Source organism: Mandrillus leucophaeus, unplaced genomic scaffold, assembly GCF_000951045.1.
Source record: "Mandrillus leucophaeus isolate KB7577 unplaced genomic scaffold, Mleu.le_1.0 Scaffold565, whole genome shotgun sequence".
Taxonomy (NCBI): domain Eukaryota; kingdom Metazoa; phylum Chordata; class Mammalia; order Primates; family Cercopithecidae; genus Mandrillus; species Mandrillus leucophaeus.
Window position 1 is genome coordinate 1221687 of NW_012106086.1, and position 19522 is coordinate 1241208.

At 39.5% G+C, this 19522-nt stretch overlaps 1 protein-coding gene across 4 annotated transcripts in view; it reads left to right on the top strand.

The window, feature by feature from the left end:
* Positions 1 to 5564: 5564 nt before the first annotated feature.
* FAM133B (family with sequence similarity 133, member B) overlaps positions 5565 to 19522 on the top strand; it is a 29081-nt gene continuing 15123 nt past the window's right edge. For 2 of the 4 annotated variants that reach the window (XM_011998275.1, XM_011998278.1), the window contains exons 1-7: positions 5565 to 5690; positions 14386 to 14483; positions 16626 to 16704; positions 17629 to 17703; positions 17840 to 17872; positions 18303 to 18365; positions 18817 to 18909. In XM_011998275.1, coding sequence (XP_011853665.1) covers positions 5667 to 5690; positions 14386 to 14483; positions 16626 to 16704; positions 17629 to 17703; positions 17840 to 17872; positions 18303 to 18365; positions 18817 to 18909 — 465 coding nt within the window. In that variant the 5' untranslated portion in view covers positions 5565 to 5666. Of the gene's footprint in view, positions 5691 to 5887; positions 6092 to 10647; positions 10741 to 14385; positions 14484 to 16625; positions 16705 to 17628; positions 17704 to 17839; positions 17873 to 18302; positions 18366 to 18816; positions 18910 to 19522 lie in introns of those variants that run through there. The other 2 variants (XM_011998276.1, XM_011998277.1) reach the window with 2 other exon arrangements.

The window sequence follows — 19522 nt, forward strand, 5'->3', positions numbered from 1 at the left end:
GCCACCATGCCCGGCTAATTTTTGTATTTTTAGTAGAGACGAGGTTTCACCATGTTGGCCAGGCTGGTCTCAAAGTGATCTGCCCAAGTGATCCGCCTGACCTCAAGTGATCCGCCCACCTCAGCCTCCCAAAGTGCTGGGATTGCAGGCGTGAGCCACCACACCTGGCAAGTCTCTCTTTATTCAAAGACAGCATGAGTGTCTATGTAGAAACTCCAAAGGCTCTACCAAGAAAAAAAAAAAAAAAAGCTACTAGAACGAGTAAATTTAGCAAGGTTATAGGTTTAACTGCAAAAGAGCACAAGGAAACTTTCTAGAGAGATGGAAAATGATATCCTGATGGTAGTCACGGTTACACGATCATATACATTTGTCAAAACTCATCAAACTGAACATTGTAAACTGGTGGATTTTACTAGATGTGGAATATACCTCAATAAAGCTGGTTTTTAAAAGAAAAAGTAAAGATGTTTTCTTTCAATGCTAACAAAGCCATCCTGAAATAATTGTCCAAGAACGTTTATAGCTTGTGAGTCACCTCAACAAGGGTGGAACAAGAGGAAAATTACAGTGAAATTATAACCCATTGATTCAGGTGGCGCTCTCATGAGCACCAGAAACTTTCCTTTCTGACTCCCTTTACTTGGTAGCTTCCACTGCCTTTATCCAATAAAGGGGTTTACAAGAAGAAAGTTAATTAAAATGAATGTCTATTTGGTTTTCATGATCCAAATCCTTTTTTAAAAACATCCTTTTTTGTATTTTTTACAGCGAGAAATATAGTTGTCAGGAGCACAAGATGATCACGTTTGCTGGGGATCGTTTTCTCTGCATGTAACAAAATTACATCCAGAGTTAAATGGTGAGTGTGGAATCAGAGTAAGGGCAGTTGATTAGCTGAGCAGTCCTATAAAATAAAATAAATCAGAAAGAAGGGAATATGGTGGAAAATAAAAATTCCTATACCCGCCCTCTAAACTCACTAATAGCATTATGAAGTCGCCAGCAGTGAAGATTTCAAGCATACATATGTAAAAAGTTGAACCATATGAAATTGCCATTCTTATAGGTTAGAAATTACCACATATCGGCAATTTCATAAGGCTCAACCAATACATCCTCTTGCTGCACGTACTGCCAGCCATACTTTATACACTCACATTCACATTCTTTTTTTTTTTTTTTTTCTTGAGACAGAGTCTCACTTTGTCACCCAGACTGGAGTGCAGTAGCATGAACACAGCTCACTGCGGCCTCAGCCTCCCTGGGCTCAGGTGATCCTCCTGCCTCAGCCTCCCAAGTAGCTGGGTCTATTGTGCACCACCAGCTCCAGCTAATTTTTTGTAGAGATGAGGTTTTGCCCTGTTGCCCAGACTGGTCTTCAACTCCTGAGCTCAAGCAATCTGCCCACCTTGGCCTCCCAAAGTGCTGAGATTGCAGGTGTGAGCTACTACGCCCAATCTACTCATACTCTTTATAATTCTCTTTTTCACTTAATAATAATGTATAGTGGCCATTTTTCCCTATCAACACAACTCTACATCACTTTCTAAATAACTGCATAATTTGCCATTACATGGACATACCATACTTTAACTCTTGTGATGGATATTTAACTTGTTTCCTGTCTTTTGCTCTGTCCTTTAATATAGTTGGATAAACACAATGGCTGTTGTCTTCAAACATAAAAGCTCCATGCTTTCATTTCCAGTCTAGTGACATGCGTGCCAAAACAACACACTTGGGTTTGTGGGTTGAGATTCTGTATCTCTCACCATTGTTTAAAATCTCAAATACCCACACAACAATTTAAGGAAAATCAGGTTGGGCGCGGTGACTCACGCCTGTAATCCCAGCAATTTGGGAGGCTGAGGTGGGCGGATCACTTGAGGTCAGGAATTCAAGACCAGCCTGGCCAACATGGTGAAAACCCATCTCTACTAAAAATACAAAAATTAGCCAGGCATGGTGGTGACGTGTGCCTGTAATCCCAGCTACTTGGGAGGCTGGAGCAGGAGAATCACTTGAACACAGCAGGCGGAGGTTGCAGTGAGCTGAAATCTCACCACTGCACTCCAGCCTGAGTGACAGAGACTCTGTCTCAAGAAAAAAAAAAAAGAAGAAGAAGAAGAAGAAAAAGAAAAATACATAGGAAAATCAACTATATTGTTTAATTTGGATATAGACCCAAGTTCATCGCTAAAGATGCCATCTGAGTTATAATCTTTGTTATTCAAGCTGAAAAATCCTGCCTCAGATCATTATCATTATTATTAGACTGTTACTATTTACAGCATTGCCTTTTATCAATGCTTATGTTACTACTCTGCTTAAAAAGCTTTACCTCATTTGCAAGAACATGGGTAGATCTGGAGGACATTATACTAAGTGAAATAAGTCAGGCACAGAAAGACAAATATTGCATGATCTCACCATATGTGGAATCTGGAAAGGTTGAACTCATAGAAGTAGAGAGCAAAATTTGGTTATCAGGGGCTGGAGGAGTGGGAAGGGAGGGAAGTGGGAGTTGTGGATCAAAGAGTACAAAGATTTAAATAAACAAGAAAAATAAGTTTTGAGTTTACTGCACAGCAGGGTGACTACAGTCAATAATAATGTATCATATATTTCAAAATAACCAAGAGCAAATTTCAAATATCTCACAATAAAAAAGATTGGTAAGCAAGGTGATGGATATGTTAATTTGTTTAATCACTCCACTTTGTATACATATAACAAAATGTCACATTGTACTCCATAAATGTATACAGTGATTTGTCAATTAAAATAACATTAATTTTAAAAAGGCTCTATGGCTGGGTGTGGTGGCTCACGCCTGTAATCCCAGCACTTTGGGAGGCTGAGGTGGGCGGATCATCTGAGGTCAGGAGTTCAAGACCAGCCTGGCTAACACAGTGAAACCCCGTCTCTACTAAAAGTACAAAAATTAGCCGGGTGTGGTGGCTCATTCCTGTAATCCCAGCTATTCGGGAGGCTGAGGCGGGAGAATCGCCTGAACCCAGGAGGCAGAGGTTGCAGTGAGTTGAGATCTCACCACTGTACTCCAGTCTGGGCAACAGAGCAAAACTCTGTCTCAGAAAAAAAAAAAAAAAAAAAAAAGGCTCTGCCTGCAGAATAAAATATAACTTCTTCCTTTGGCATTCAAGGTCCTTTGCCTCCAGCCCCAGTGTACCTTTCCAGCCTTGTTCCCCTCTATCATATGTGTTCTATGCTGCCCAACCTGACCACATCACCACTCTTTCATGCAGGCTATTCCCTCTGTAATGTCCTTCCCTCTCAGTTCCTCTGAGGGAAGCTGGCCCAGGGTCACAATCCACCGGAATGCCACTTCTCAAACCTCCTTCTCTTCTCTCCCCTCTCAAAGGCAGTGTGATTTTGTAAGGAAAGCATATGCTTTCATGGTGTGTGTGTGTGTCTATGCATGTCTATGTTTCTGCGTGTGTATTTAATAGAGACTGCATCTTGTAAATGCTTTCATGTTTCACACACCTGTGTTTGAATCCCCAGCTTCTCTGCTTTCTTGCTGTGGAAGCCGGCACAAATTACTCAGCTTCCCTTAGCCTCAGTTTTTGTCATCCACAAAATGGAATGTAATCTCTTGGTTATGCCTAGAACATTTGGAAGGGCATGTAGGCCCATTGTTATCAGGGAAGTGTATTTATTAGCAGATCACACATGTGCAGAGAATGTGTAAAGATTTTTACTGTCACTGAATTATATCCTGAGAAGTCTTGGACTGATTTGGTCTTTATGGAGTCCACTCAGATGAGCTCCCGATAGCTCTTGCCATCTTCATTATCTCCACAGGCCCCTGGTCATTTTCTTGTTTCTCTCTCCCCCCAGGGATTCATGTTTCATCCAGGAGGGGTTGTGTACACGGGCAGAGAGAGAGAGAGAGACTTCTAAAGGAAATACAACCTTTCTGTTGACTTATACCATATTTTAAAAAATTTCTGTGTTCTGTACAATCGGCCAACCAAGGAGCTGAAGAAGAAAAAAAAACTATATTGTCTCACAGGTATTCTCATGCTTATCATGTTGGAGTATTAAAAATAATATCTGTCAAATGCCTAGAATATTTAACACATGAAAAATAAGCCAGGAAAGAAAGAATAACTTAACATTAACAGGTTCTCCTCTTCGTCTTGTGTATAAAAAGAAGCCTGTCTTTAGTCAGAGTTCCCAGCTTAAGTCAGGAGTAACGGAGGAGGAGGAAAAATGAGAGATTGGAGGCCTCATTTTGGAAAGTGGGTTACTGAGAAATAATCAATACTTAGTAGGGAGCAGAACCACCAAAGACTGCATGTGAGAGTTTGGAAAAGTTTTGAGACAGAAAATGGCAGTCGGGAGCATCTGCCATATAGTGTAGCATGAAAAATGCAGGAAGGGAAGCAGAGATTGGGAAAGATGACTTTAAAGCATGTTCTTGTATGTAATGAGTGTAATTCCCATTTTGCCATTTCCAAGAGTCCGGAGAAGATCCTAAGTGATTTTCAACTACTTCGTAATGACACTTGCTAAGATGAACCCAGAGGGGTCGCTTTACTAAATGTGATTATCTTCTCTGGAGCCCAGATCATCTTCCTTAAAGTTGCGGTACGGAAGTGCCAATGTTATGATACGCTATGCAGTAAATTTGACCCTGTGTGTGTTTATTGCCCTCACGAGTTTATAAACAGGCCCCTTGACAATAGGGATTTTTCTTAATCATCTTTGTGCCCTACCCAGCTCCAGCTTCCAGCCACCCCGTTAGTGAAAACTGTACAAACGACATGTTCAAAAATTAGTGTGAAATGAATGCATAGGTGATGAATGAATGGGATTGAAATTAGAGGGTGATTTCGTTAGCGGCGTCTATGACAGCACTGCCTTTCCCCCTACCAGCCGATGGGCTCCGTGAGGGACCAAGGCTCCTTGGTCCTCACTTTGTCCCCAGCACTTGCACTCTGTCAAGCACAAAATAAGCATCGGGAGAATCTTTGTGTACCCTCGCATATTTCAGCGCATCAAGAATGGAAGAAAGGCCAAGCACAGGGGCTCACGCTTGTAATCCCAGCACTTTGGGTCAAGGAGGGCGGATCACTTGAGGTCAGGAGTTACAGACCAGCCTGGTCAACATGGTAAAACCCTGTCTCTACTAACAACACAAAAAATTTAGCCCAGCGTGTTGACGACCGCCTGTAATCTCAGCTACTCGGGATGCTGAGGCAGGAAAATCGCTTGAACCCGGGAGGTGGAGGCTGCAGTGAGCCGAGATCGTGCCACTGCACTCCAGCCTGGTCGACTGAGCGAGACTCCGTCTCAAAAAAATAAAAAAAGAATGGAAGAAAGCAAAACAATCCAAGGCCAAACTGAAGCGAGCTGCCTTGGTGGGACTCCGGTGCATAAGTGCAGGGTCGCCCGCTCTTTGGTGCCTAATAAACAACCTGACTCCCGCAGGCGCTCAGCCAACTGCAGCGATCGCTGGAGCCGGCTGTCCTCCACAGAGATAGGGGGCGCTGTAGTCAAGTGCGGCTGTCGAGTCCGCGTGGTGCCGCTCTCTGGGCGGAGTGGGGAGGCGGTAGGAGGACCTGTGGCGGTCCTGCTTCGGCCGTCTCTCCGGCCCGGTTTCCCTTGGCGTGCGACTGTGCGCTCAATCCAGCACCATGGGGAAGCGGGACAATCGGGTGGTGAGTACTCAGCGGGGAAAACAATAGGGCGATGCAGGGCCGGGCGGCAGGACAGCGAGACCCCTCGCTGTTCCCGGCCGGGCCGGAGGGCAAGCGGCAGCCCTCGGATGTGGGGCCCGGAGACCCAGCACCCTCCGCCGATCCCAGATGCGCGTGCGCCGCGCACGCAGTTGGCGCTTTAGGGTCCCCAGCTCTCTCTTGCCCGCCCCTTTTTCTTCACCTCGCCTCTCTTTCTGGCGCTGCTCCTTTGCACCCTTGCCTCCTGTACGCGGGCCCCCAGTGCCCACTTAGAACCGCGAGGGCTCGGGGAAATCCCCCTCTCCCGCCCCGCCATGTAACTCCGAAGTCTTAGGCCCTGGGAGGCGCCCGACTCACCCGCTCCTTGGTATCGGCCACCCCAGGTCCGCACTCCTCTGCAACTGCGCACCCCTCTGCAACTGCGCACCCCTCTCCAACTGCGCACCCAAGTGGGAGGGAGGCACAGAGGCCTCGACTGGTCCCAGAGGGCCAGCAGCGCGCCTGGTTTTAGCGACAAGCAGGTTCCCGTTTGAAAATGGGATGGCAGCATTGGCCTTCGTGTTTCCAGCGCCCTATAGGACCTGGCACCCATAGACACTGTGAAGGAATGAATGGCGTGAAAATAGTTGGCTTTCGAATCCAACACAAAACTGGAATGTCAGTTTTGTTCCGTCGGAAGTTGGGTGACCTAGAACAAGTTACTTTTCTTCTCTGTGCCTTAGTTTATTAAAGGGGATCATTATTATCTACAACCTTACAGAATAATTGAAACCACAAAAGGCAAGATGTGTGAGCAAGTACTGAGCATGAAAATTATTACTCTAGTAAATGAGATAAAAGAGATACATAAATAACTTATAGCAGAAAGAGTAGGAAGTGGTCCTTGACAGATATTAGAAATTCTAAAGGCATTCAGAAGAAAAGGTGCTTTTGAGAAGCGGAGATGGGAGGAAAGCATTCTAGATCGCTGGGGTGGGGGAGCTGAAAAACTCAGGTTATGAATCAGATTGAATGGGTGGTAAACATAATGAAATAGCAATAAGCTTAGGTTGCAGCCTGACAGTTACTGGGCTTGCCTGTGACAAAGTTTTAGCCAGAGTAGCAAAATGAGGAAAATGCACGTAAAACGAATGTGCTACGTTTCTTGAACTCGCTTTTTTATTCAACAATTATTTGCAAACTGTGTGTGTCTCGCGCCAAATCATTACATTTATGAAATGATGACACTTGCCATCAGTATTTGCCAGTTCTTGCATGGCTTTTATAAAGAAAAACCTGAGACTGGGTAATTTATAAAGAAAGGGGTTTAATTGGCTCACACAGTTCTCTGGGCTGTACAGAAAGCTTAACGGCATCTGCTTCTGGGGAGGCCTCAGGGAGCTGTTACTCATAGTGGAAGGCAAAGCAGGGACAGGCGTCTTACATGGCAGGAGCAGGACCAAGAGAGGGACGAGGAGAGATGCTACGGTTTTAAACAACCGCATCTCTTGAGAACTCTTATCTCTATACAGTGCAGGGGAGAGGGGGATGCTAAACCATTCATGAGACCTCCGCCCCCCTGATCCAGTCACCTCCCACTAGGCCCCACCTCCAACACTGGGGATTACAATTCGACATGAGATTCGACAATTCAACATGAGATTTGGGCGGGGACACAGATCCAAACCGTTTCACCATCTTAAAAGCTTTGTAGTTCTGTATAGTCTTTATAATGGAAAACGTCTAGGAACCACTGTGGTAGTGAATCTTGATTACAAGATAGCGGGGTGTTCTTTCTCCTGGCTGCAGGTGAGACTTGGTTGTGGTATCTTGATTGTTATGGCATTGAAGTGATGTAGCATAACACCATTTCAGCATAGGAGCATCCTTAGGTGTTTGAATATTTGGGCTCTTTTAATACCCTTGGGCCTAGAATGTTTAGAGATCACCTGACCTTGGATGCAGTTTCATATACAGACCTAAAATGTTTCATATTACTGAAGAAACGTTTTGGTTTAAACATCCCTTTAAAGCATTTGAAAAACTTACCAAATTAGCTTCATTTACTAGAACATTTTGATAGCTCTGGGCTCTACTTACTGTTGGTATGCAGCCATGGCACAGAGTACTCTGGTAACATTTTGTATGCACTTCAAAGATTGGGATTAAGAACAAGAAATTAAGAGGTAGAAGACATAGATTGTCTAATTCAGTCTCCTCATTGCATAGAGGAGGGGTAAGACTGTTTAAACTGGGACCAAAACTTCAGTCATCTGTCACTGAGTTCTATACGTCTTAACTCTTTTCTTTTTAAGACTTTGTTTTTGTTTTGTTTTGTTTTTTTAAGCAGTTTTAGTTTTACAGCAAAATTGAGAGGAAGGTACAAAGATAACCCGTTTACCTCCGGGCCCCACTCATGCATAGCCTCCCCATTATGAACATCCTTCACCGGAGTGTACATTTGTTACAATTGATGAACTTATGTTGACATGTTACTATCATCCAGTCAGTAGTTTATATTAGTGCTGACTCAGTATTCATTCTCTATGGGCTTGGACGAATTTATTTACTTATTTATTTATTTATTTATTTATTTATTTATTTTGAGACAGGATCTCACTCTGTTGCCCAAGCTGGAGTGCAGTGTCGCCATCATGGGTCATTGCAGCTTCAACTTCCCAGGCTCAAGAGATACTCTTACGTCAGCCTCCCGAGTAGCTAGGACCACAGGTGCATGCCACCACACCTGGCTAATTTTTTGTCATTTTTTTGTAGAGATGGGGTTTCACCAGGCTGCCCAGGCTGGTCTCGAATTCCTGGCCTCAAGCAATCCTCCCGTCTCGGCCTCCAAAAGTGCTCGGATTACAGGAGTGCCACCACACGTGGCCAACAAATTTATAATGACATGCGTTCGCCAATATAGTATCATAAAGAGTAAAAATCCTCTGTTCTGCCTAGCCATTCCTCTATCACCCCTGCCCCCAAATGTGGCAACCACTGATCTTTTTACTGACTCCATAGTTTTGCCATAACACTTGATTTGGAGCAACAAAATGAATATTTGCCTCTGAAAATACTGGCATTTTTGAGATTGTCTCAAAAACAGTTCCTGTTCTTTTTTGCATTGATGATACAATCATAGTTTTAAAGATGATAGGATTGCTTTCCAAAAAAAAACCCCAGTGAATTTCAGGTTGAACAGTTTTTTACATTTTTATTTTTAGAGCAGTTTTAGGTTCATAGCAAAATTGAACAGAAAGTACAGAGGGTTCCCATATACCTCCACACTTGTGCAGCTCCACCATTATCAACATTCCCCAGCACCAGCAGGGTGGTACATTTGTTACATTTGATGAACCTACATTGACGCATCATCATCACCCCGAGTCAGTAGTTTACATTAGGGTTCACTCTTGGTGTACATTCTTGAACAGTTTTTATCACTGAATGTTTTAATTCAGAACTTGTAATGGGCTCTTAAGTTCCTGATGGCCACCTTTTGTGCCTGTTGTTTTCCAAAGTGTTCTTCATGTTCTTTTCTGCTACTTTGAGCCCTCTAAAATAGATGTATCCTCTAGATAAAAATAGGTGATCAAATTGACAAATGAAATTCTGCACATTGTGTCTTTAGCCAGTTTTGCTGCGTTGCTCTTTTTGTACCTGCCCACATACATATCCCCTTGAGACCAATTTGCCATCCTGAGTTTCAGAAACAATTCATTTTCTGTTACCTAAACTCATGCAGCAGTTTGAAGCCACAGACAATTCTAGTTACATATGGATGTGAATGTTTGATTTACAAGGTCACAGTATTTATGATTAAGTGATAGTGAAATGTTTCAAGAAATTGCACAATCTCTGTATTTTAGTGAATGCTTTACCATGCCACCCACTTAATGTTAGGAGCATTATTTTTCACACTGATACAAAAATGAAAACTCTTGTGCCTTTGTAAAAATAGTTACTTTTCTTGTTTTAAAAGCTGTCTGTTGTGCATAGTTCTAAAGAAAAGTATTGTTGCTTAATGAATAAGAGCAGACTATCAAGTGTTTTGCATGGAGCCTAGAACATAAGATGCACTTTTAAAAATATTGGTATTATAATTGAAATAAATAATGGAGATATATGGAGTGTATTTAAGCAGACTGAGATAGTGTTTGGTCAAAAGCTTAAAAGTAAGCCTTATTCAGCAGTAGTTCATGTAATTGTACCCGTAGTCCTAGCATGTGAATATATTACTTTACTATTATTTTCCTCTGAAAAGTAGGAATAGGTTGGTATGTACTTTATAAAAGCAGTTTGATAGTACACAGTAAGACAGTAAAAATATTAATGTACTTTAAAGATACATGCTAGATAACTTGAAGACTGTAAAACATGGTAAATGTTACGATTTTTTTTTTCATTAGAATGAAAAATTGCCACTGCATTCTCTGTGAATTTTTATATAAGTACAGTTCAGTTCTCTGAGTTGGAATGGCAGTATTGTGGTTGGATTTTTGTCATTTTGTTTACCTTTATTATTACCATAATAATGTTTATGTAGTTACCTTTTTTGTTTTATAAAGGTAATCATTATTTAAAATTTTTTTCTCCAGTGTGAATGAATATGGATGTTTTCCTTTATATTTTGGTGCACATGCAGCCTAATTTTTAAATTTTTAGTTATTTATTAAAATAATTCTTTTATTTTGGCAACTTGCCTTTGCTTTTCACTTGAGAAATCTTAAATATCTTATCAGGAACTATGGATCTACTTCATTCATTTTAGTAGCTACATAATATTTCATAGGGAGTATACTTTAATATATTTAGCAAATCCCAGTTTGATAGCTATTTGGGTGTTTTCAGTGTTTGCTGTTTTAGTAATTTAGACCTGAATATCCTTGATATGTATATATTTGCACTCTTTAGAAATGAACACTTTTTACAATTCTAACCTAAAATATTTTGCCATTAGGTACTGCCAAAATTATGACATGATACCAAGGAAATTAGAATGTGATCAATATTGTTAAAAACAAAAACCTGAAACCAGTTAAATTTAACAAAGGTCATTTGAGCAAGAAAAAGATTCTAGAACTGGAGGAAGATGTTCTACATCCTGGTGACCTATATTTGCAACAGGAAATGACATACAGAGATTCCCTGATTGGTACAGTTCTGAGTTTGCCTTATTTGGGCATAATTTGGCAACCTTCTCTTTGGGATTGGTTGAGGGTTGGGCTCCTGTGATTGGCTGAGACTCAGTTGATTGGTTAAGAGGGCATACTCTTAGATTAGGCTAGAACTTATTTGCACATCACGCCAGGTTGCACTTCACCATATACAGAGGGTTTTTGCTTTGTTTTGTGTTTTCAGTAGAGACAAGGTTGGTCTCTCCTGAGCTCAAGCTCCTCCCACCTCACCCTCCCAAAGTGCTAGATTACCCGTGTGAGCCGGTGCACCTGGCCTTTTGGGCCACATTTTATTACCCAAGTAGGAGGACACTTTGAGCCAAACTTAACTGTGTTGAACAGTACAAATAATACTCCTGTTTTACAAACAGTGAACTAAGCTGCACATGGTACTTGCCTTCATTGTCTTCATTTCTGCCTTCATAGGTTGTCATACTTCCACACCAACTAATCGAAATGCTTAGCAAAAGCAGTTGAATGAAATCTTTGAGGGTATAACGTTTTATACAAAAAAAAAAATAACAATATGCCTCTGTCTTTAACATTGCATTTGATATCGACATCTTGCCCTGATTCTGTAAACATTCATGACATTAGGGGCTCTAGCATTTGTTCCTGCTTGTAGAAAAGTATGTCAAAGATTTGTCTTTTTCATTCCAAGTAATTAGGCTGTGTCAGTTGAATGGTAAGGGTTCTCAGTATGTGTTGTTTATGCTGGTTTTATATTGTTTACTCTGACAGAGAAATCTGGAAGTATATAACTTTTATCTGTTATAAAGATGGGAAAGAAATGATGGTCATTTTCATAGATTTTGTTAAATAAAATGCAACAAATATATTGTTTCCTTTCACTTATTTTGGATTATTACAAGGTATAACACCTCCAACCAACCTTTAGGATAGTCATTTTCAATCAAAAATCTTTTTATTTAAAAAGTAGGAGAGTTTCATAAGTGTCTGTTGACTGGGCATGGTGGCTCACACCTGTTGTCCTAGCTACTCAGGAGGCCGAGGTAGGGGGATTTTTCGAAGCTGCAGTGAGCTATGATCACACCACTCACCACTGTACTCCAGCCTGGGCAAAAGAGCAAGACCCTGTCTTTTTTTTTTTTTTTTTTTTTTTGAGACAGAGTTTCGCTCTTTCGTCCAGGCTAGAGTGAAGTGGCACAGTCTCAACTCAGTGCAACCTCTGCCTCCTGGGTTCAAGTGATTTTCCTGCCTCAACCTCCTGAGTAGCCAAGATTATAGGCGCCTGCCACCACACTTGGCTAATTTTTGTGTTTTTAGTAGAGACAGGGTTTCGCCATGTTGGCCAGGCTGGTCTCAAACTCCTGACTTCAGGTGATACACCCGCCCCGGCCTCCCAGAGTGCTAGGATTACAGGTGTGAGCCACCGTGCCTGGCCGACCCTGTCTTTTAAAAAAAATGATAATAGTAATAAATAAAATTTTTATTGACTTAAATTTGGAAAAACTAAATATAAGAGGTAGAGAATGAATTAAAGACCAGACTGTATATCAGCAGTTTTAACAAAACAACATCGCTTTGCTAGACACTGTCAATAACAAAGAAATCTTTTGCTTTGTTTTGCCTCAATATATTTTTGAAAAAAATCTCTAAAATATTTTTCTGCTCCAGTAAGTGTAGTAGACAGCATGATTTAAATTTTTGCAGATGTTTTAATTGAGCTAAAATATGTATAACAAAATTTACCATTTTAACTGTTTCTAAGTGTATAGTTTAGTGACATTCAGTACATTCATACTGTTGTGCAACCATCATCACTATCCATTTTCATCATCCCAAACAAGAATGTCTGTATCCATTAAACAGTAAACTCCCAAATTCCTCTTCTCCTCAGACCCTGGTTAACCTCCATTCTACTTTCTTTTCTAGGTATCAAATATAAATGGAATCATGTATTTGTTCCTTTGTGTTTTTCTTGTTTTATTTCATTTAGCATATTTTCAAGGCTGATCCAGGTTGTTTATAGTATGTGTCAGAATTGCATTCTTTTTTAAGGCTGAATAATATTCCATTGTATGTATATACCACAGTTTTGTTTATCCATTTGTCCATGGATGGACATTTGCATTATTTCCACATTTCAGCTTTTGTGAATCCTGCCGTTGTGAACATTTGTGTACAAGTATCTATTTAGTCCCTTCCTGGAATTCTTTTGGGTGTATACCTAGAAGTGTTATATAGGATCATGTGGTAGTTCTATGTTTAACTTTTTGAGGAACCACTAAACTGTCTTCCACAGTGGCCACACCGTTTTACATTCCCACCAGCAATGTGAAAGGGTTCCAGTTTCTCTGCATCCTTGCTAACCCTTGCAATTTTCTGTTTGATAGTAGCCATCCTAATGGGTGGCATCTCTTTGTGGTTTCAATTTACATTTCCCTAATGACTAGTGATACTGAACATTTTTTATGTGTTTATTGGCCATTTACTGTATACCTTCTTTAGAGAAATACCTATTCAAGTCTTCTGCCCATTTTTTAATTACTCTGGGTTTTTTTTGTTGTTGTTAAGTTGTAGGAGCTTGTTTTACATTCTGGATATTAATCTCTTGCTAGATTTATGATTTACAAATATTTTCTCTCATTCTGTGAATTGTCTCTTCACTCTTAACAGTGTCCTTTAATGCACAAACTTTTACATTTTGATGTTCTGTTTGTTTTTTTGTTGCCTGTGTATAATTTTTTATGTTAACTATTTGTGAATAAAATTGTCATCAGTATGACGTAGTATTTCCTGGGAGACAAAATGTAGTTGAATAAACAATGAATTTAGAGTTCGATCTTATTTAACTTCTTTGGAATTGAATTGAATTGATTTGATTTGATTTGATTTGATTTTGATTTTGATTTTTTATTTTGAGAGGGAGTCTCGCTGTGTCGCCCAGGCTGGAGTGCAGTGGCACAATCTCAGCTCACTGCAACCTCCACCTCCTGGGTTCAAGTGATTCTCCTGTCTCAGCCTCCTGAGTAGCTAGGATTACAGGCATGTGCCACCACGCCTAATTTTTGTATTTTTAGTAGAGACAGGATGTCACCATGTCGGCCAGGCTGGTCTTGAACTCCTGATCTCAGGTGTTCCACCTGCCTCAGCCTCCCAAAGTGCTGGGATTACAGGCATGAGCCATTGCACCCAGTCTGGAATTGAGTTTCTTAATTTTCTAGTGAACATATTGGTATCACCCTCACAGGATTACTGGGCTTTAGGAGAAAGAGCTGTAAAGCCATCAGTAGGTCAGAGGTATCTGTTATTTAATCAAATCTCTTGTAAAACACACACACACACATTTTCTCCCAAACTTTAATATTATCTCCCAAACTTTTAAGGCTTAAAAGAGGGTTAAATTAATTTCTTTAGAATGAAAAGTTGGTTAGTCGGATTGCATATACTTAGCTGGATATAGTATGTATTTATAGTAAAGATTATTTGATGAGTAAGTGAGCTTTTGCATGTTTAATGGTTGCTTTAATGGAATTAATTGTTGTTCTTTCCCCAAGGCCTATATGAACCCAATAGCAATGGCGAGATCAAGGGGTCCAGTCCAGTCTTCAGGGCCAACAATACAAGATTATCTGAATCGACCAAGGCCTACCTGGTATTTGTGAAACACTTTACCTATTTATAAGCTTTTTATCAACTTTTTAAAGTTTATTTTTAAGACTTTAATTAATTTTATTGATTGCCAAGCAATTACCAGATGAATAATTTTTTTTAAGTAGCATTTGATATATGCTTTCTTTTGAATGTGTGAAACACATGCATGTACAATTATAAAGCAAACATTTGAGAACCTACTACCCAGTATGGCCAAAGCACTGCCAGGTAGCTTTTTCATACCAGTCTCTTCACTGTCCCATAAAAGATCTTAACCTTGCAGTGGTCAAAGCTATTTAGTGAGTTTAAGTAGTCTTGTCCTTTACTGAGGTGTAACCAGATATCAGGAAGAATAATATTCAGCTTTGTTTCTAGTTTTATCTGCCAACTTTTCAATGAATTAGAAAAACTTACTGATTTTTTTAAATAAAGCATCAGAGTATGGGCCGTGTTATTCTTTAGTATGTCTCCCTTATTAATACCATACTCCTGAGACAACATGTGATACAGGCTTTAGAGCTGTTAACTTCAGAATCCCAAGTGCGCCTAAAAACTGGGCAACTGGTTGAAAAGTATGCTTATGTATAATAGGGAATCCTTCCTTTGAGTTAAATAGAAAGTAAGAATTGTTTACCAGTGGGTGTGAGTGCCATTGTTAACCACTGCAGCATACCAGAAAATGCATTATCCCAAAACAAAGTATGTTTTAATGGGGAGAGGGAATGAATTTTTCAAGGGGAAATGTCCAAGTAAATATATTACATGTGTATCACAGATCATCAAGACAGCCCTCAGGTCGAGTAACTCATAGGGACTCACTGGAGTTTCAGCAGATAGTCGTACTCATGGTAACATGTATTACTGTGAAAGGCTACCAAGCACAATCAGCAAAAGGAAAAGGCACATGGAACAAAGTTTGTCTAAGTCCTGGAGCAGGCTTTGAAGGGTCCTCTCCTAGTGGGATCACATGAGAGGCACTTAATTCCCTTAGTAAGGAGTTGTGATAATACATATGAGATACTGGCAACCAATTGAAGCTTATTAGAGACTCAGTGCCCAGGGTTTTTATTGAGGCTGATCGGTCTCTGCCTGTCATGTACCAAAATTCCAGATTCCAGGGCTGGGCATGGTTGCTCATGCCTATAGTTTCAGCACTTTGGGAAGCCGAGGCAGGAGGATCGCTTGAGGCCAGGAGTTTGAGATTAGCCTGGGCAACATAGCAAGATGCTGTCTGTACAAAATATATATATATATACTATATATATATATATTTATATATATATATATATATTTTTTTTTAATTGGCTGGATGTGGTAGTACATGCCTGTAGTCTTAGTTACTTGGGATATTGAGGCAGAAGGATTGCTTGAGGCCAGGAGTTGAAGATTACAGTGAACTATGATCACACCACTGCATTCTAGCCTGGGCGACAGAGCAAGGCCTTGTCTCTTTTAAAAAAAAAAAAAAAAAAGTCCAGATTCCCGGAAGGAAAACAGGTATTTAGCTTGAACTACATTGTTTGTACAAACGGTTTAGGCACAATGATCTGCTCTTACCAGAGAATAGCAAGAATCCTCCAAATTCAGGTTCCCAGATGCGCCTCTAGGGCCAGTCTTTTAAGTACATCTTTCCAAGAATAAGCAATCAGGCGAGCTGTATTAACTCTTCTCTGCACAGCATGTTAGCTACCTTATTAAATGGGTCATATATGGAATACAGTAGTTCAGTCAGATAGATTTTAGGGCATCCTAACACTGAAAACTACCAGGTTTATGACTTTAGGTGGATTTCTTACCTTCTCCAAGCTTCGGTTTCTTTATCTGTAAAATGAGGATCCATACCTTTTCCCACAGGGTTGTTGTGAGGATTAAATGAAAATGTATTTTAAATAGTGCCTGTTGTAAATGCTTAGATGTTTGGTGTATTCTCTCTTATAATCCATGTTTAGAAAAGGAGTGATTAGTGTTATCTGATAGGCTTTATTATGGTAACTTATTTTTATAGATGCGAACAAAGAAATACCAACATTGAATAGCGGTCTATTAGAATATTTAAGAGTTTATGAAATTTTTTTGTCTTATTTGTAAGCATTTATCTAATTTGAATTGCTTGAAATTTTATTTTTTCGTTCTGTTTTTTAAGGGAAGAAGTAAAAGAGCAACTAGAAAAGAAAAAGAAAGGCTCCAAGGCTTTGGCTGAATTTGAAGAAAAAATGAATGAGGTTTGTAAAAAGTACCTGTTAAAAAAAAGACTAATTTGGCCAGTTATGGTGGCTCACACCTATAATTCCAGCACTTTGGGAGGCCAAAACGGGAGGCCAGGAGTTCAAGACGAACCTGGGCAACAAAGTAAGACCGCCCCCACCTCACCGCCTTTTCTCCATTAAAAAAAAAAAAAATACCCTAAGTATTTGGGTGTAGCTCTCTCAGTTAAAGAGGTTCTGTATTTTAGAAGTGTTATTGTTATAGTGAATACAAGTTTATATTTACGTGGATGCTTTAAAAAATAGAGAATAATCATCTTGTAATGTAAGTCATCTAAGACTTGGATAACTTGGATTCCAAGTTAGGGTTGAGCAGTCCTCCCACTTCAGCCTCCCGAGTAGCCGGGACCACAGTTGCAGGCCACTATGCCCAGCTAATTTTTTTTATTTTTAATAGAGACAAGGTCTCACTATGTTGCCCAGGCTGGTCTCCAACTTCTGAGCTCAAGTGATCTTCCCGCCTTAGCCTCCCAAAGTACTGTGATTACAGGTGTGAGCCATTATACCCAGTCTGTTTGCTTGTTTTGATTACAAACATGTATATATAACGTATCAATCACAGTAGTGATTAATTCAACTTTTACAGACTAGACGGAGAATCTAGCCATCTTTGTTGAAAAGAGACCTCAGCTTCAGTAATAATACCTGCTCCTCAATAATACAGAACCCCTATCCCTTAATATGCTCTTTGAAAAGAGCTGGTAGAAGATCCTTTGGTGATAGGGTCAAGGATTGGCACCTGTGTTTCTTTTACTGTAATTAGAAGCTGAGATGGGTGAGAGGTATTAGAGGATGGAGGGAAGGAAGCAGTGGCTGTCTCTGTATATTAGGTGTATTAGAAACGATAGATAGCCTCTGATCGTGTTTATAACCTTTTTGCAGAACTGGAAGAAAGAACTGGAAAAACACAGGGAGAAATTATTAAGTGGAAGTGAGAGCTCATCCAAAAAAAGACAGGTAACACCACTTTTAGTTTATCGCTATTCTTAATCTCATAGTTGGATTTTCATAATAATGCTGTATACTACTGTTAATAGATGCATTTGGAAACTCACATCAGCTTATTTAGACTTGTACTTTTGTTTCCATTTAGAGAAAGAAAAAAGAAAAGAAGAAATCTGGTAGGGTGAGCAAAAGTTTTCCATTTTTCTAAATGTTACAATTAAGAGCCAACAAAACAAGTAAGAATGATTTGTTTAACTTGTATGCTAAAGGTAACTTAAACTCTAGATGAGTCAAGGAACTTAGAGGTTCTTTGATTGTGAAGAGTGGTTTTGTTCTGTCACTGATACAAAAAAAGGTGCCAACCACCTTATAACCTAGTAAATTTTCTGTTGCTATTTAAAGAGAAAGATTGGTGACCATGGCCACATATGTTAAGTTGTTGAGCTTTTGTACGGGGCACAAGTGTGACATTTTATATTTTCATATTTATGACATGAATATGGCATCTGTTTCTCAGACACTAGATTGATTTCACTAAGTATTTGAGAGACTTTGTAAGAGAAAAAAATTCTCGCGTCTCACAAGCTTTAATTGTTTTGTGCTTGGTCAAGTATTCATCTTCTTCTTCATCAAGCTCTGATTCTTCCAGCAGTTCTTCTGATTCCGAAGATGAGGTAAGGTTTGCTTATAAATGGTTCATGAAATAATATCTCTTAATTTCTTTAATGTCAAGTGGAAACCCATTGTGAAATATCTGTTAGAAATGTTGACTTCCAGGTTTTGATTTAATTATCCATAACTTAGAGGACTAACATGAATGAGCGGTAACTAGAAACTTAACTATTGGTATATAATATATTTTTTAGATTTTAAAATTTGTTTTGTTGACTTAAAACTATCAGTAGAAAAAAATTTAAAAAATCAAGTGCTATTTGACAGGATGCTAGGCATTACATGTGATTCAAATCACTTGATCTTTATAACAGGAAAGTGATGTATTAAGAAAAAAGTATAGAAACTGATCCTTTCATTAATTTTGTTCACTGATAAAAGTTTTATATTAATAAATGTGTAAATTAGATTTTTGAGACAGAAAGCAAATATTTCTAAAAATATTTCATGTAGGATAAGAAACAAGGAAAGCGGAGAAAGAAAAAGAAGAACCGTTCACATAAATCTTCTGAAAGCTCCATGTCAGAAACTGAATCAGATAGTAAGGTAAATTATTCAAAGTATTAATATATTGGATACAAAGACATTTAATTTTTTCTTCCTACCTTAAGTTGCTCTCAATTTAAAAATAAGATAGTCTGATATTTGTACTTTGATGTTCTATGCCGCTTAATTGATGTACTTGATAATATCTTGCATGTGACATTTAATAATTTTTCAAATGCTTTCATATATATATCTCCATGTCTCCACATTTCCGTGGCCACTGACATTATTGTCCTTGTTTTCATAAAGCCAAGTTAGAGTTCAGATAAAAAGCATTGGCTTTAAATGATACAGCTGAATTAGAATTAAAAGTTGAATCTTTATCTTCTAAAATCTGGTCCAGTGTCCTTTCTACTGTACTATACCTAAATTTATTCTGTACTAACCAGAATTATCAGACACACAGCTGGCTTTCAAACATAAAGGGTCAGAAAAAAGTTAAAAAGTTCTCAAAAAAAAGTGTTGATTCCTGAGCCCTGTCTCCGGAGTCTGATACAGTATCTGATTACAGTTGGAAACCTACATCTGTAACAGATGGCTTGTGTGATTCTGATACCGGGGTGTGTATGGACCACAGTTTGACAAACACTATACTAGAGTCTCAGGAAACCAA